Source organism: Pelophylax lessonae (genome assembly GCF_965119305.1).
Source record: "Pelophylax lessonae genome assembly, chromosome: 3".
NCBI lineage: Eukaryota > Metazoa > Chordata > Amphibia > Anura > Ranidae > Pelophylax > Pelophylax lessonae.
Window position 1 is genome coordinate 330353663 of NC_138770.1, and position 18598 is coordinate 330372260.

At 38.0% G+C, this 18598-nt stretch overlaps 1 protein-coding gene across 2 annotated transcripts in view; it reads left to right on the forward strand.

The window, feature by feature from the left end:
• LRRC1 (leucine rich repeat containing 1) overlaps positions 1 to 18598 on the forward strand; it is a 682152-nt gene that overhangs the window by 304240 nt on the left and 359314 nt on the right. For both annotated transcript variants that reach the window (XM_082250231.1, XM_082250232.1), the window contains 5 exons: positions 1485 to 1568; positions 7379 to 7494; positions 7867 to 8039; positions 11777 to 11913; positions 15755 to 16577. In XM_082250231.1, coding sequence (XP_082106357.1) covers positions 1485 to 1568; positions 7379 to 7494; positions 7867 to 8039; positions 11777 to 11913; positions 15755 to 15913 — 669 coding nt within the window. In that variant the 3' untranslated portion in view covers positions 15914 to 16577. The remainder of the gene's footprint in view (positions 1 to 1484; positions 1569 to 7378; positions 7495 to 7866; positions 8040 to 11776; positions 11914 to 15754; positions 16578 to 18598) is intronic.

Sequence of the window (18598 nt, forward strand, 5' to 3'; positions counted from 1 at the left end):
AAAGGATCTGAATCCTAGTACAAGAATTCGATATGAGCCTCTGCTGGAAGAAAATCTTACTGACTTGAAGATCCATCTTTCTTTTTTCATGGGTGTGCTAAAGATTTATTTTGCAGCATATTGAAAATTATATATTGAGAATTACTTTTTTGGCTTTTCTCACTTAGTAATCTGTTGCATGCTTGTGTCAGACGACTAATTTACGTTAAGGTGACATTCAAATGTTAAAAAAAAAAAAAATCTATTTTTTACAAGAGGTATTTCTGCCTATGGATAGGATGCTGAGGATGGGTCCTGGACAGGAGGTATATTTCCTTGTTATTCAGGTTGTGGTCTCTTTAAGGGAACAGTAGAAAGATGTTTTGTATACTCTGGGTTTCCACCCATGAAGGATGAGGGGTTTTGGAGGTAGTCCACTTGGAGAGGAAAGAACTGGTTTACATTTCTGTCAGAGAAGTCTTTATTTGAGACCCGGAATACGGAGACTCAGAAACTTTGGTAGGGAAGGAGCCTCCAAACCCTGACCACAGGACCTTTTGGTCCCAAAACTGTAAACTTGCCTGCAGGGGAGGCCTGAAAAGGAGCAATAAAAGTCGCCACCAGTCAAATGTAGTGGAGTAATTCACAGCTGTGAGAAGTGTGTGGCAACTGAGACATTGTTTACTGAGCTCCGGCAGCCTTTGCAGGACCCTGAACCAGGTGGGAACCTTAAACCCTGGTGCAGCACTAGTATATTGGCGGTGAGCCATTGTGTTATTTTTGTTATACCAGAATTATGGATTGTTTTGCTGAAGAAAGCTGTTTTTTTATTTGTTTTTGTGAGAACACTAAAGCTGTTTATGTTTACAAGCAGCTGGCTAGTGATTCCTGGCTCCCCATATTACAAATGGCATCAATTCATTTCTTCAGCTCTGTGGTTTTTGCAGACATTTGTTTATATCACAGAATGCTGCTTCCAAAGATATTGACTATATTAGGTTATTACTTTAAATCGGTAAACTGTACAACAAAGTGTATTGTTTTCTCCTCTCTGTTGTAAAAAAGACATTTCATTTTGCTGCCAAGTGAAAACCTAATTTGTCCTGTAAAAGTAATTTGCATGAAATAGAAACTCCAGTCTTCAAGTACATAATGTGAATTTATTATTGCTATTTTTTTGTAGTGTTTCATCTGAATTATTATTATTATTATTATTTTTTATTTATTTTTTGTTAAATGTAAAAGATTCTATAATCCGCTTGCATAAAAAGATTTTTAAAAGATTTAGATATTTTGTGGAATAGTTCCTGAAGTTCAACCTTGCATTGTTTTATTCTTCCTTTTATTTTGTTTCTTTTCTTTTTATCTAATGCAAAATAATATGAAGTATGACATTAATTGGAAGAAACTCGCTGATATTTCCTGATATTTCTCTTGTTCAGGCTAGCATCTTTCTGCAGACCAGAACACATGATTTATGCAAACGCTCTGTTTTTATACCACAGATTCTGCCAAGAAGCATTGGGAAATTGAAGAAGCTGAACAATTTGAATGTTGATAGGAATAAATTAATGTCTTTGCCAAAAGAGGTGAGTAAAAGTATAATGCAGCATTTTTGATGATAAAAAAAAAACGAAGTATGCAAAAGCAATATTGTAAAAGGCCTGGTGATCATAATACCCTTGGACTGGGTTTTTTGGCATGCATAAAGTAGTAATCTCTGTATCCGTTTCTGATGCCATTTATTAATGCATGTCCTGCAAAGATTTGAGGACCATTTTAAATATGTATGTATTTAAAAAGGTTGTAAACGTCTGTTTTTTCTTTTTTCTTTTGTTTTTTGTGTTTTTAATAACAAACAAGCCTATACTTACCTGCTCTGTGCAGTGGTTTTGCATAGAGCAGCCCTGATCCTCCTCTTCTGGGGTCCTCCACTGGTGCTCCAGCCCCCTCCTCTTCATCGGGTGCCTATTGACATAGACAGCAGGACTCGGCACTGCCCCCCGCTCCTGTGTCACAGCTTTTGATTTACAGCAGTGGAAGCCAATGTCACCTGCTGCCATCAATTTGTCCAATGAGGAGAGCAACAGTGTCTGGAGCTGCTGTGCTTGTGCACATTGCTGGATTGGATCGGGCTCCAGGAAGAAAGGGGGGGGGGGGTGTCTAGAAGGCTGCGGCACACAGGTTTTTCACCTTAATACATAGAATGCATTTAGGTAAGAAAAAACACTTTAAGCTAGGAGAGTTAAAAGTTAACATCGACTCATGGTGGAACTGATTTTACTGAATGCACATCTTTTTCCTTTTCAAATTAAACTGTAGCTCTTGTTACAGTCAAAAGGTCCTGATGAAGTAATGTCTTGCTGTGGTGCATGTGGGACCACACATTGCACCACCCCCCTCTCGATGACCTTCATTACCATTTTGGTATGTGAGCAAATTAAAATGGTGAAGACCCTAAGATCTGTTTTCCGTCATCTCCTGAGCCTTCAATCACAGGTTCTTTTATGGGTATTCTATGCAATATAATAGCAAGTAGTTTAAATATGTGCTCACTAAAAATACTATATACTTTACCTTGTTTCTAAAGGCAGAAGTTTTTTTTATCTTAATGCATTCTTTGCATTTAGAGAAAATAACCTTTGTGCAGCAGCCCCGCTAATAGAGCCCCATCTCCATCCAGCAATGTTAAACGAGAGCCTCGCCTGTCCGGAACTCTCCCTCAATGGCTGAAAAAGCATCCATTGGCTCCCGCTGCTGTCAATCAAAGTCAGTGAGCCAATGAGAAAAGAAAGGGGGCTGGTCCTTGTCTAAATGGACACACTGAGCAGCAGCTTGGCTCAGATGCCCCCCATAGCAAGTTGTTTGCTGTTGGGGCTGTCGGCAGGAGGGAGGAGCAAAGAGCACTGACGGGGGACCCGAGAAGAGGTTCAGGGCTGCTCTGTGCCAAACTACTGCACAGAGCAGGTAAGTATAGCATGTTTGTTATTTTTAACCAAAAAAAAAAAAAAAGTATCACTTTAGGGCTACCGCAGGAGTGTAGTGCAGGAACTAGTATGATCAGCCACATGGCCCTATTCACAAGGATTCAAACAGGGCTAAAAACAGAAAAGCAGGGTATTGGTTATTCTCTGGCACATAACATGCATTTGCAAGCATTACAAATATTTGTTACTGCTCACATATATTCCAGCAGTTTTCTTAAAATCTTTTTTTGGTTGATCACTCTTTTCGCTATAAAAAGTGGCAGTAACTTAACTGCATGTGTACAATGGTGGAAAAGCAGTGGCTGGTCCCAACTATGTGCATTACAGTGCACTCATTTCCTATTGTTTTTAAAGACGATTCTGCTTGTATTTGGTCCATTTGACTTGTGTGTGAAGCTTAACAAAGCAGAGGGGTAATTTAAAGAAAACCTATTCTCCAATATTTGATAATAATAAAACGTATTATTTCTTATTTTTCAATGAATTTTAATGTAATCTGTTAAATTACTGTAAAACTGTACTGGATTCTTCAAAGTGTGTCATCCAAAAGTAGAAGAGCAACAGTGCTAAGCTTTACTTTTTCAAAACAATTTGACTATATTGCTCTTTAAAACATTTCAAAGAAAAGTGTAGTTTATTTTTTGCAAGATGGGGAAGTAAATTAATGATAAAAACTGAGATTTAATGTTTAAAGTTAATCTTTATTCAAAAGTCATCCTGTATAAATCAGTCGGTACAATCAGTTGTTTAAATTGCAAAATATTTCTTCCTTTAGGCTCTCACAGTTTGCACCACTACCTTTAAAAATCTTGTGATGGGCTACCTACGCACAAACATCCCATATACTGGAAAGGGACATATCCGTACTCCAGGAGTATTGTGCTTTTTAAGTCTATGGAACGTTAGTATGCATGCGAGGTGATGTTGCTGATTGTATTGAGGGGGCAAGTGAGAGAGACTAAGGGGATTTTTGATTAAACTGGAACCCAATTTCAAACTTAGTAAAAGTATTTAAAGTTCTTATAAAGGCTCCCCCCCCCCCCACAAGTAATAAAATGTGTTACCTAACTGCATTGGTATTGCACAGAGTGGTCTCTTCTGGGGTCCCCTTGTCGATGTTGTCCACTTCTCCTCTTCTCTTCAGCGCATCCCCGTGCGCCCCCCTTCTCCCTCCTTACAGGATTTGATTGACACCAATGGTTTGGGGAAGGGGGGGGGGGGAGACATAGTTACTGGGACATTTTTTATCCTAATACAGGGAATGCATTTAGTTAAAAACTAATGTCGACTTTAGAGCCACTTTAAAGGCTAAGTTCATTTCTCTGTCGCTTATTGACAGACGTAGTCCTCGTTGATTCAACACACTCGGGTTATGCTGCCCTCTACAGGAGTAGGACTAGACAAGAAAGAAAACGTTCTGGTCACACCCTAGGGGCAGTCCCAGAGGGTATATCCTCTCACTTCCTGCTCTAGCAAATCAATTTTTTTCTGTCTAGTTAGGAGTAAGGACCTAGATACCTTGCTGGGATCTTCGGTCCTGGCAGGATTTTTTTCTTAGCGAACGTTCCTTGGGAACTTCTTCTCAGGGAGTGTCTGCGGTCTCAAGGACCGATCTTCCATTGTGCTTTTACAATTGCTGGGTTTAATGGCCTGGCCATTGAGACCCAGGTACTGAAGGACAGAGGGTTGTCAGCTTCAGTTATTCCTACGCTAATTTAAGCAGGGAAAGCGACTTCCAGCAAGGTCTATTATCACACATGGAAGACGTATATCGCTTGGTGCGAATCTTTAGAAATTCCTCCACGTACCTATTCGGTGACCCGAATATTGGCCTTTCTGCGAAAGGGGGTTGAGCAGAAACTAGCCTTGAGCATCATCAAGGGTCAGGTTTCAGCATTAGCAATCTTCTTTCAGAAGCCTTTGGCTATTAAGTCCTTGGTGCGGAATTTCATCCAGGGGATGCGGCGCCTGGCTCCACCAGTCCGCGCGCCCTTATCGCCCTGGGATTTTAATTTGGTTGTCGGTTCTGAAGAAACCTCCTTTTGAAGGCATCAGGGAGATTCCCTTGTTTACTTTATTCCAGAAGGTGGCCTTCTTGGTGGCTATTACTTCTGCACGCAGGGTGTCAGAACTGGCTGCATTGTCAGACCAGTCCCCATATTCAGAGGGATAAGGTAGTTCTTCATGCTAAGCCATCCTTTCTTCCAAAGGTGGTTTCAGGCTTCATCTGAATGAAGATATTGTACTACCTTCCTTGTGTCCTCAGCCCAATCATCATCAGGAACATGCGTTGCATTCCTTGGATGTGGTTCGGGCAATCAGGGTATACCTGAAGGCTACGGAACCTTTCCGTAAGACTGATTCACTTTTTGTGATCACGGATGGCCCCAGAAAGGGGTTGCCTGCATCTGCCGCGAATATCTCCAAATGGATTAGAAAGACGGTGGTACAGGCTTATTCTAGTAAGGGTCGGAATCCTCCGTTCCCTGTTAGGGCGCACTTCACTCGAGCGCTCAGTACTCCTGGGCTTTCTACCATCAGGCATCAGTGGTCCAGGTATGTAAGGCGGCCACCTGGTCGTCGGTACATACCTTTACAAAATTTTATAAGATTTATGGATTTATGTGATGGCATCGGTGGATGCCTCATTTGGCCGCAAGGTTTGCAGGCCGCAATTTGAGGAGACCGGTGGTCTACCTCGAGGGTTGTTTTCTGTTGAATCTCATCTTTAATTGATGAGCATTGGAAACTTCTAGTTGGCACCGGTTGGGCCTTCTAGATTGGATTTGATTTCCATTTTCCCACCCCTCATTTGTGGTACTGCTTTGGGACGTCCCGAGTGTGTTGAATCAACGAGGACTACGTCTGTCAATGAGCGACAGAGAAAATGGATTTTTGTAAGATCTTACCGTAAAATCCTTTTCTCTTAAGCTCATTGACAGACGTAGTACCCGCCCCTCTGTTTTTGAGTTGGGTTGGGTTAAATTCTCTAAGCACTGCTTTGTGACATAACTGATTTGCTAGAGCAGGAAGTGAGAGGATATACCCTCTGGGACTGCCCCTAGGGTGTGGCCAGAACGTTTTCTTTCCTGTCTAGTCCTACTCCTGTAGAGGGCAGCATAACCCGAGTGTGTTGAATCAACGAGGACTACGTCTGTCAATGAGCTTAAGAGAAAAGGATTTTACGGTAAGATCTCACAAAACTCCATTTTTTTGCCAACATGTTACACCCATATTTGTGTGTATGTATGTATATGTGTATATATATGTATATGTGTGTGTGTGTGTGTGTATGTATATATATATATATATATATATATATATATATATATATATATATATATATATATATATATATTTTTTTTTTTAAACAAAGGTGAACTTAGTCTTTAAAGAGACATGTGGGAATGTTTTTTTTTTTTGGGGTTGGGGGGGAATTGTGGATGAATCATCTGTCCCCCATGGGCTCTAAGACTGAGACCCTAGCAATCCTACAATGCCAATCACTTGGTTCTCAGAGGTCCCTGAACAGAGAGCTGTTCTGAGCCCCCCCTCCATTGCAGCGCTGGGCTGTGGAGGCTGAGCCATGTGCCAGTCCAGCCATATGGTCGTAAACTTTGCCGAGCTCTGTGACGTATGGTCGTGGACCGGCACTGTGATGTCAGTTGACACCTTCAGCTTCTGCTGAAAACTCTTCACACGAGTGCAGAATGAACTGCACTCCTTTGATCCATAGGAAAAGTACAGCCAAACAAGCTTTGGTTATACTTCTCCTTTTAAGTGACTTAGGTAAACTCGTATAGATAATTTTTATGCTCTCTAATGTGTACTACAATAAGGCAGTGTACCTGTTTTTAAAGCGGTTTTAAAGCCAACATGTTTTTTTTTTTTTTTTTACCTAAATGCATTCTCTGCATTAAGGTAAAAAAGTTTGATCTTGTTTTGTTCCTCCCCCTTCCCTGTGTAAAGGGGACAGAAGGGGAGAAGATATCAAGTGCTGTGCACTGCTGCATCGCTTCTCCCTTCTCTTCCACACAGGCACTCAGGCAGAAGAAGGAGCGATTGATTGGCTTCTGCTACAGTCAATCAAATGCAATGAGGAGGAAGCAGGGGGCAAGGTTAAGCCCTGCTATGTGTGTGTCTATGGAGGGCGGCTCCATAGACACACACAGCTCAGGAGCGAGCACGCACTGTGTGCCTACATAGCAAGCCACTTGCTATTCGGGCACACAAAGAAGAGGAGAACCCTAGATCGCCGGCAGGTGTCCCCAGAAAAGTAGGTTAGGGGCCACTCTGTGTGCAATACTTTTGCACAGAGCAAGTGAGTATAACATGTTTATTTTAATAAAAATAAAAAATACACTTTACCATTAATAACACTTGAATGTGTTGTTTTGCTGTAATTGTTACAGATTGGCGGATGTTGTAATCTTAATGTATTTTGTATGCGTGAAAATCGTCTGACACGTATTCCTTCTGAAATTGCACAAGCTACTGAACTCCATGTCTTGGATGTTGCTGGGAACAGGTAACAATATGCTGCTTAGTTTTGTTGGAGTGATTTTTTTGGGTAATTCTGCAAATCCCTGTTAATTTTAGGTGAACCACTCAGGTTACTCATGTAGATAATCTATGTATTGCAATGCTTTCAACATCCAATATTTTTTATGACTTCTGTTTTGATTTTTAGAGATCCACATTGTTAAGTGTTCATAGAATTTAGAAGCATAATTGTTTTTAATTAAACTAAGGGTTACTTAGTTTAATTGTAGTTTTACTTTTAACTCTTGTGGTTGCAAACTACTTTATTAGCAGTAGCAAAGGAGCTGATAAAGCAATAAATATATACTGATGACTCTCAGAGCAATATTTAGAAAATGTTTTATTTCGGTTTTTATAGGTTATCTCATTTACCTCTGTCATTGACCTCGCTGAAATTGAAGGCATTATGGTTATCAGATAACCAGTCCCAGCCTCTGCTGACTTTCCAGACAGATGTTGATCCTGACACTGGGGAAAAGGTTTTGACGTGTGTACTACTACCACAGATGCCTTCTGAAACTAGTGGCCAAGGTAAGTATTTCTACTACTTTTGTGCAATATAAAGCCATTTTACTGACTGAAAGTCCAGTGGTTGTTCTGCATATAAAACAAAAGTTTGATAAGAATTGTGTAACACTTAAAAGCATGGATGGAGTCACCGGACACTTATAAGGTGTATTTTATCTGCTCTAAAATTGCTACGCCCCTTAGTTTGGTTAGTGATTTTTGTGGTCAGAGGCATTTTATCCCCCAACTGAAAAAACAATTTCACGATCATTATTGGTCAATGGCACTTTACCCACTTCAATACCAGCATGTTATATCCTCTTTCCAGGTTGTTTTTCAGTTTTCAGTGTTGTAGTAGATTGACTGACAATTATTAAATCATGCAACACTGTACCCAAATTAATTTTATATAATTTTTTAAGACAGAACTTTCATTTGGTGGTATTTATTAAACCCTGTTTTTTGTTTTTATCACTTCAAGTTGAAATAAAATTTGTTGGAAAAAAAAAAAAACTTTAGCTTACTTAATTATGTTATATACCGTAATTTAAAAAAAATCTTTCTTCCTAAATGTACAGTAGTCCAACAAACTAATGTATATTCTCAAGTGTGAAAGTTATAGAAGCGATATGGTATGCAGTCATGGACAAATATATTGGCACCCCTACGTTTCTCACATAATGCACCACTTTGCCCAGCAAATGTTTGCAATTACAAATGTTTAGGCATTCTCATGTTGATTTCTTTTGTTTGTATTGGTATGACACAAAAAAGTGGAGAAACAAAAATCCAAATCTCTCACATTCCACGGCAAGCTGCAAAAATGGAATAGAAAACATTGGCACACTCAATTTAATATTTGGTAGCACACCCCTTGAAAAAAATTCTTGAAATCAGTTGCCTTCTGTAACCATCAATGAGTTTTACACCTCTCTAGTGGAATTTTGGATCACTCTTCTTTTACCAACTGTTCCAGGTCTCTCAGATTGGAAGGGTTCCTTTTCCCAACTGCCGTTTTGAGATCTCTCCACAGGTGTTCTGTGGGATTTAGGTCTGGACTCCCTGCTGGCCAGTTCATTACTCTTCAGCTTTGGACGTGTGCTTTGGGTCATTGGCCTGCTGTAAGTCCCATGACTTCTGACAGAGACCCAACTTTTTGACAATGGGCTCTACATTGCACCCCAGAATTCTTTGGTAGTCTTCAGATTTCAGAACGCCATGCACATGAACATCCACTGCCTAAAGCAGCAAAGCAACCCCAAAAGATCAGTGAACCTCCACCATATTTGACTGTATGGACTGTGTTCTTTTCTTTAAAGGCCTCATTTCCTTTTCTGAAAACAGTAGAATAATGGGCTTTACCAAAAAGCTGTACTTTATGTTTCATTTGTCCATGGCACATTTTCCTAAAGGATTTTGGCTTCCTCAGGTAAGTTTTGACAAACTCTTTGATCAATTTTTCTCTTTCGTCCATGTCAAGGGAGATTAGCTACAGTGCCATGGGTTGTAAACTTTTTGACAATGTTGCGTACAGTGGACATAGGGACATTAAGATTTCTGGAGATGGACTTATAACCTTTTAGATTATCCATGCTTTTCCACAATTTTTGTTCTCAAATCCTCAGATAATTCCTTTCTGCTCTTTCACTTCCCCATGCTCCGTGTGGCACACAGAGACACACAACAGAAAGGTTGAGTCCGCTTTTCACAGTTTTAACTGGTTGCCAGTGTTATTTCTATACTGTCAGCACCTGTTAATTGATACGGAATAAATTCATTACAAATTACAGGAGCATCACAAACTTCAAATGCATTAACTTCCTACAATTTTGAGAAGGTGCCAATAATTTTGTCCATTTAATTTTTTGAGTTTTCCGTGGAATGTGTCAGATTAGGCTTTTTGTTTCTCTATCTTTTTGTCATACCAATAAAAACAAAAGAAAAAAAATGAGAATGTCTTAACATTCGTAAGTGCCACAAATTTCTGGGTAAAGTAGTGCATTATCTGACAAAAATGCAGGGTTGCTAATATTTTTGGCCATGACTGTATAGTTGAAATCTATGAACCCTGCTGTTCTGACTGTCTACAGTATATCATTTCTTAAAACCATACAACTTCTGGACAGTACAAACACCCCCACAATCACATTTTTTTAAATAGATTCCAAAGGTATATAGTAAGAGGTATGGTATTTTAAAGATCTATTTTTTTTTTTTTGTCCCAATTTTTGAAAAAACAAAAAGTAAATATATAATTTCCCCCCCCCCCCAAAAAAAGTTGTCCTAAAAAAAAACTCCCACACAGCATGGGCATCCTTGGAATTATACCTTAAAACACATTCTAATTTTTGCAGCCTAGCCTCATCGCTCAAAATTTAAGGACTACTTCAGGCGTTCTAGGGGAATACATTATGCATGGGATTTCCTGATTGATACTTAGATTTTTGGACTATTTTTGAAGGCTCTGAGGTGCCAGGACAGTAGCATCAGCCACAAAATGACCACATTATGGGAAAAAAAACACACAAATATTTGCTAAGCGATCTGTTAACTAACTTGTTTTGTTGGGTTTACAATCTTAATAAAGTATCATTTTTATCTTCATCCACTGGAGTGCGGTCAAACCTCTTTTTATTTACATTGAGTGGATCCAGACCGCAGACTGGACTTGCACCTAATTGCTTGAGGGTTGGATTGTCCTCACCTGGAGCAGTGTACATTTCCTTTCAGTGAACTGGGTAGAAGGGATAACATTAGGGAAGTGTGTCTCATGCAGCTTGCTAATTGCTTCAGATTGAAGTCTTTCAGTTAGGTGCAGGGCCCTCCTGGTTAATTAGGATTGTTTGATTTCTATTTGATCTGTGAGGAAGGAGCCAGGTCTTCCTTTAGATTTATGGCCTTTGAAATGAAGATTGCCAATTGAAATAAATAAATGGTCTCTCCTTTATTAGACCAATCTTCGGGTTGTCAGGGTAGAGCTAATTATCTGTTTACACTTGTCTGGGTGAAAAGGGGAAAGGACATAAACATCCCAGTAAACTTTCCATTCAGATGCCAAAGGTTCTCACAACGCAAATGTCTCTTTTCAACTTTGTGCTGAAAAGAATTTGAGAAAAGCCTTTGTGATTTTGGTGTCATTGTCCCAAACATTTTTTTAAAGAGATTAACAAGTGGAATCTAAAACCGGTCTGAAAAATATGTGGGCATGTGGTAGATTGAGTGTGTGGACCAATAGAACTGCAGTTTTTTTTTTTTTTTTTATGCTTCCCATGTTTAGGGTCAGGCCAAGAAATTGTTTCAGTTCCGGTACAGTAATAGGCTTCCACTGAAATTGTCAGGGGTCACTGGCATCTGGATCCTGGCACTGTAATTACTGCACTTACTGAACTGTTGGACATGAAGGTTATATTGTTGTAATCTGTTAAATCCTATTGTTCACTGAAAAACAAAAAAAAAAAAAAAATGTATAGGTGCAACATTTTTTAGTTTCCACCTTAGTACCTGGTAAGATGGTTTCATCACCAGATAAAAAAAAATAAAAAGCTTCCACCAGTTCATCCACAATTTATTTATACATTGACACCTTTGAATGAACTGGTGGAGCTTATTAATTTATGCACATTTGGGAAATGGTGACACATTTGAATGAATTCATTTATGAACAGTTTTTAATTAGTGAGATTTATTTTTAAAGTGAGTGGAAGTATTTATTGTAGCACCAGCATTCATGAAGTTGACTAATATGAATTTTTATCCCACAGACTATTTACCACGGTGTGGGGCTATTGAAAGTTTAGTGAATGATATGTCTGATGAGACCTGGAATGAACGAGCAATGAATAGAATAAGTGCCATACGATTTTTAGATGATGAGAAAGAAGACGAGGAAGATGAAACGGTGACTGTTTGTTTTTTTTTTGTATTGTTTTTTATTACTTTGGGCTTCTCAATAGGTTGAAAAAATACCCTTTATTATACAAAAATAGAGAACAATTAACCAGGACCTTTGTGTAACATACGAACGACCGCTCTTTCATTAAAGTTACAGTACACTGCAGAGTACCCCTATTCTCAAACAGTCCTTTCCTAGACAGTAAATTGAATTACATTTTATAGCTCAGACAATTGTCCATATTCAACTATGTAAATCTTATGGCCCATCGATTCAGCAGGAAGCGGACGAGTTTTAGTCCATGTATACAGCTGTCTGTTCAACAAACTGGTCCAATGACTGGCTTCTGTCAAATTCAATAAGCAGTCGTAGCACCTGTGTATCTTCTGGCAGGCAGAGGAGAGGAGTCCCTCTGTCAGAATACAATAGCTCAGCAGGAGAACTCCCTGCATCAAACATCGTTTGTGTTGATGCGGAGATGTCCGTTTTTTTTTTTGCTTTCTTTTGTGGGGGGTTAAACGAAAAATTCACATTCACGATGGATGCTTCTGTAATCAAAAGCACCTCATTATTTATGGCAAGTATATACCACACCAATCGTAAATGGATCTATATTTGTATGTCCATAATCACTTGCTCTTCGCAATTTTGATGATAACATATGCAGAAGCCTGTAGAGTGTTTGCTTACATATTTTTTTTTTTTTTTTTTTTTTTACACTCAAGACTTTATACAAAAACAGTTCTTTGTGTACAAAAAAATTGGGAAAGAATTGAGGTTGATTAGATCCTGTCTCTGGTTTGGAGAGATTCCTTGTTACTTTCTGTTCAATTTTCAAGGAGGAAAGTAAAAGAAATCTCACCCACCTTTGACAGTTGTCACTTGAACATATACTGTACAGTACAATATGTTCCCAGCCTAAAGTAAAACTAGAAAAGAAAAGATTTGGTTCCTGAATTATAACTGCAAATACTTAAAAGATTTTGCAGAATTCTTTTGAACCGGATACGTGGTCTTGCTTTCCTTTTGCCAAATAATCTTTTGGGTCAATGCTGGTTTTACAGTGATAGGAACTGACCTGGCTTCTCCTACTGGCCAAATGAGCATTGTGAAGTTTTTCTGTGACTGTCTGCTAGTGGTAAGCTTCAGTACATATCCCAACAGTAAAATACTACAGTTAAGAGGTCTGGGCTTGTTAACTTGTGTCTCCACTGTAACACCTCTTCACTGTCAGATATTGGGCTGAAAATAAACTGCTATCCCATTGCAGGGAATTTATTTTGAAAAGGAAAAGAAAATACATTTTCATATAAACTGTTGGCCATTACAATTTCTGTCCTGGATAAGTAATGGGTCTTGTTGTGATATGTGTGGCACTTAACATTGACCCCACCATCTCTTGCTGCCCTCCAGTTTGTTATACTTCAACATGGTTCCCACTATTTTCTCCTCAACGTCCAATCACAGGTTCTTATACAGATATTATGCACAGTATATTATTGAGTCACATAAAGATTTGGTCACTGAAACAGCAATATAATTTATCTTAAGGCTCTGGCTGGACGATGGGTCAACAGGGTCAGCCATATGGCCATATATTTACAAAGCTCTGAACATAACTGGCAACCGATGGGCAGTGTTTTGGTTATTTCCCATAACTTAACAAGCATTGGCAAGTGTTGGCAGTTGTTTCTGCATTCAGATATTCCATCAGTTTATGGATAGGATATGTGGCTAAATCTTTCTTGGGGCGATGTCGATTAGCCTTGCCACCAATCTGGTTCATGGTATATCTGGTAACAGTAGGAACTGACCTTGCTCAAGTACAGGCTAAACGAAGCACTGTGCAAGTTTTCTGTGACAGTCTGCTAGTGGTGTCTGGCCCTAGGTGTGAGTCTTCACTTAGACTCCATTCACACCTGAGCGATCCGAATCACGGGTGGAATCACAACAGTTCTGCCCATGATTGTAAATTGCAGCAAATCGTGGGACGTTTGTGCAATGCCATTACTTCCTAATGGCACCCCAGTTGTGGTGCGATTGTGCCGCAATTGTTGCATGATTGGGGTGCCACTAAAGTAATCACATCGCACAAGCTTCCCACGATTTGCCGTGATTTTAAAACGCGGGCAGAAATATGGCAATTCGGATTGACCAGATGTAAATGAAGCCTTAGCGTTTGGAGTTCTGAGCTTGTTAACCAATGTCTCTGCTGCAACATGTATGACCGTCGGTTGTTTGCAGTATATGTTGGTATGTAGTTTTTCTTTTTGAGGAAGCAAATTGCAGTGTTTCATTTTATCTTCTTTGTTAATCTATAGCAAACAAAAATATTACATGACTTAAAGATGTAAAACATACCTAAATTCAACTAGATATAGGTGAACAGCAGCACTCAAGTGTATACCAAAATATCATATATATATATATATATATATATATATATATATATATATATATATATATATATATATATATATATATATATATATATATATATATATATATATATATATATATAATTTATGAGCATAGATGAAGGAATAAAAAACAAAGTTGAATGAAAAATATATTAAATGAAAAAATATATATATCTAACACAAATAAGGTCACACAAGTGATCAAAAAGAATGTGGAATCAAAAGTCCATCAATTAAGTGCAAAAAACTGTGCTATGATACAAAAAAAAAAGTCCTTCAGCTTTGTGTAGATCTTCACATCACACCGTTAGTGCTCCATTCACCTTTCCCCATAAGTAATAAACTCACCAAAACTTCATGCCTCACACTCTCTCGTGTTTGGCAAACGACCAATTTACCAATACACGGTTAACTTGAATCCAACACTGTGCTCTCCACCTCTATAGTAGTGAGTTAGATTACTCATATGTGGGGAGAAAAAAAGGAAAGCTACACTAGTGTAATATGTCTCTAAAATCATATAAAATGTATTAAAACTTCACACATTGCAATTGCATCATAAAAGATAAAATAAAACATGGGATATACATATCCAAGAAACAACCTACGATATAATAATAGACCAGCAGGCAACATCTCACCACACTGGGAACCACGCCAGAATGTCCCTTCCATTTTTCTAATCGCGTCGCTTCCAGTTGCCGAACCGACACTTCCCTGTACGACAAACTGGAAATGACGTGATATCTAGTTGAATTTAGCTATGTTTTGCATTGTTTGATTTTTGAAAGTGGCAGCTTGGATACACACGGTTTCTAAATTATTATTTACACGTAGAGATTGTGGTGTGGGTTGGTGACGGGTTTAGAAAGGCACCAACATCCCTGGATAGAAAGTATATACAGTACAGGATAGTTTATTTTATGGGATTTGAACGGTGCCATAAACACAGTAAAACCAGAAAGGTATGTGTTAAAAAGACACATTTTATTAATACATCATTAAAAATGTTTCTATAAACAAAAAAGAAGTTTAAAAATTTGTCTCTTTAAGTTCAGTCCCAGAAGGTAGTTTCGCAAAAGTCAGTAACGAAGTGGTTCTTAATCCGACATGTTTCGCCACTTAGGGCTTCCTCAGGGCCACGATGGGAAGCTTGCATAGTTTGTGTGGTTTAATGGTCACCCTTGGGATACTAACGAGTAAAGCCATACTTTCTGGATTTACTGTGTTTATGGCACAGCTTAAAATCCAATTAAAGCCTTTCCTGTATATACCTAATATTTACACTTGTTTTTTCATTCGCGAGATACAATATTTCTGTGGCGCAGTGGTGAATGAGTGTGTTTTATCTTGTTGCAGATCACTCATTCATAGTGTGTATATATGACTTTTAACGGTTTCATTTTGTTCTCTTTTTTTCTTCCCAGGCAACCCTGCTAAGACGGGCTACGCCGCACCCTGGGGAATTAAAGTCAATGAAAAAGACTGTGGAGAACTTGCGTACCACTTTGAATGCTGCTAAAGGACTGGACTCTAACAAAAATGAGGTCAATAACTCCATTGACAGATTGACCACGTCTGTGTAGAGCTCCACTTTTATCTTACCTCGTGTGTCTTCCCTGACTGTTGAAATGTCTCCCTACTTCCAGGATCATTTCTAGCCTCTTGTTTTTACCAGAACATTATTCATAATCCCTTTTTAATACTTCTGTTGAGATGCTGCAGCCTGCACAAGAAATGCCTTATTTCCACTAGATTCTTGCATCTGCAACCTCCTAAATCAAAGTTGATTTTTTTATATTTTGCCAATCTTGTTTTTAATGGCTGTCAACAACACTACTTTTATCAATTATTTTCATTTTTATTCATGTGCAAATATACCTTAATTTTTTTTTTAACGCTGCAGATATATTAGGACATTTTTGGACCTAGTGGGATAGTTTTATTTGAAAATAATTTTTTTTATTTTGTTTTTCGGCAGCTTAACAGATGTACATTTTTTAAAATTACCTTGTATAGTAGATTGCAAAAATATTTTGATTGTTAATAGAAAATCAAAAGCGGTACATATATTCATTGTAAGATATAAAGGAAATGTTTTGTGTTTTTTTAAATCCATAATGTATCATTATGATGTGCCACTAAAGTTGTGCCTTAGAGTGGTGGTGGGTTTTCTAGACCAAATGTTTTTCTCTTTTATATTCTCCCTCTTTTGATACCTATGACATTGAGGGCTTTATTTAAAAATTAGTGCACAGGATAATGGGCATTAGCCCATTAAATTCATCTTCAGTTTACCTGATTAAAGATTTGTACACACAAGTGCCAAAATGTGGTGTTCAGCATATGTTCTTGTAGCAGGCCGTACACTCTCCATTGCAGGAAAATGTAATAGTATGTATAGCTGTGGGGACCCCACAGTCCCCATTTACTTCAATATTTTTCTTGGATGTTCCCCCTAAACAGGGGATAGCCTGTTGCTACTTTAAAATTATAACTTTTTTTACTTGATTGCTTCTGCAGCCAGTATGTTATTACATTATACATTTAATTAAAACAAAGAATCTACACAATATTTTAACACACGTATCTGCTTACTTCTCATAACACAATACAGGGCTTTTTCATAATTGTCTAGCCTTATTTTGGACCAAGGACAACAATGCACATCTCAACAAGGAACATCTGAGGTCTATAAATATTCATGTTATCTCCCACCTTTTTACAGGGGTCTGTTGTTAAATTAAACCTTTCGCTTCAGAGGTAACATTATGCAACATAGAACAGTTACATCAGTCCTGATCAAAGGAAAAGAAACTGCTGACTGTAAACTCAATGGTGTCTATATTAATTTTTGTTAGCTGTATGTGCATCACTACACTTTCTTCATATTTTAATAGGCACGTTTAAAACTATTATGAACCGTTTCCATTCACAGTGTATTTATTGCCTTAAGACCACCCATTCATATTTCATTAACTATCAGTGCACCTATAAAATTGACATTATTACGTTATTTTTTAATTTGGCACACCATCAAGCACAGATTTTTCACATCTGTGCATTGTGGTGCTTTACCAAGTGAATTGTGCTTTGTGCTAACATTCAAAATTATTAGCACTGCAACGCACAGAAATGTGTTTAAGGCTGACCATATATTATACAACTTTCTTATTCAATTTACCTTCAACTATGTAGTGCAAGGTACTGCATGATTGCATACACATTAAAAGTGTTTAGGTGTGACCTCATATAATATGGTTTTGGTAAATCTAAAGGAAAATTCTACAAGAAAATTGTGTAAAGTATGGCCGGCCTTACACTTTGCCACAATGTATATTTTACTCTGTTTACCACAATGCAATAGTGTGTTTTAGCCCTCAATGTTGAATCTGGTCAAGTAGGTGTAATGTGGTCAATTAGGTTTGCTTAGCAGTTCTGTTTGCAGAGGGGGGTATATTGTGGACCTCAGTCTTGTTTCCTAGTAAGTACAGTTAATACACTACCTCATGGGGTCTTCATAACTGCTCTACAATAATTATCAATAGAGAATTCTGTACCTATACACATCCAAAAATAATTGTATGTTCTTTAATAAAGAAAATTCAAAATGTATTATAGTGGTTTTGAATAATTAGGGAGACTTCTGTTGGATGCATATAAAATCAGTCTTTAAGCATTAATTATGCAATAAGTCTTAATCTGCCATATCCATCAGGCAAAACGTTATTTATTTATTTTTTTACTCTTGGATATCATGATGCAATGTGTAAAGACAATTATAAAAGTAATGTTCCAGTACTAGGTCTGCCTTCTGCCATTTCCCATGTACTCCACCATCACACAATCTATACTCCCTTGATTCTATCCTCTATCTTAGCCCTAAATGTGTTGTTCACCTTCTGGCATCCATACTCTATTGAAAAATCTGTTTGTTGCACACCTTTTAGCCTTTTTCATATATTGCCTTTGATGCTTAAGGTAATGAGCCTTTTGAGTTCCAAATAAGTAAATACAGTGGTTCGTTGTAAACTTAATTTGTATCTGCTTGTAACTGGAGTTTCTAGATTGGTGTTACATTTACTTTAAATGTCTAATCAAATCTACTAGGTTTAATTTTCAAAACCTTTAGCAATTTGTTTACTGTCTTTAATAGAAGGATTTATTTTGTGCAGTGTTATAAGAAAAGTTGTCAATAAAGATATTAGGGGAAATGCAGACTCAACTGAACTGTTACTTGTAAGTAACATCTTAAATTTCCTGTAATATTA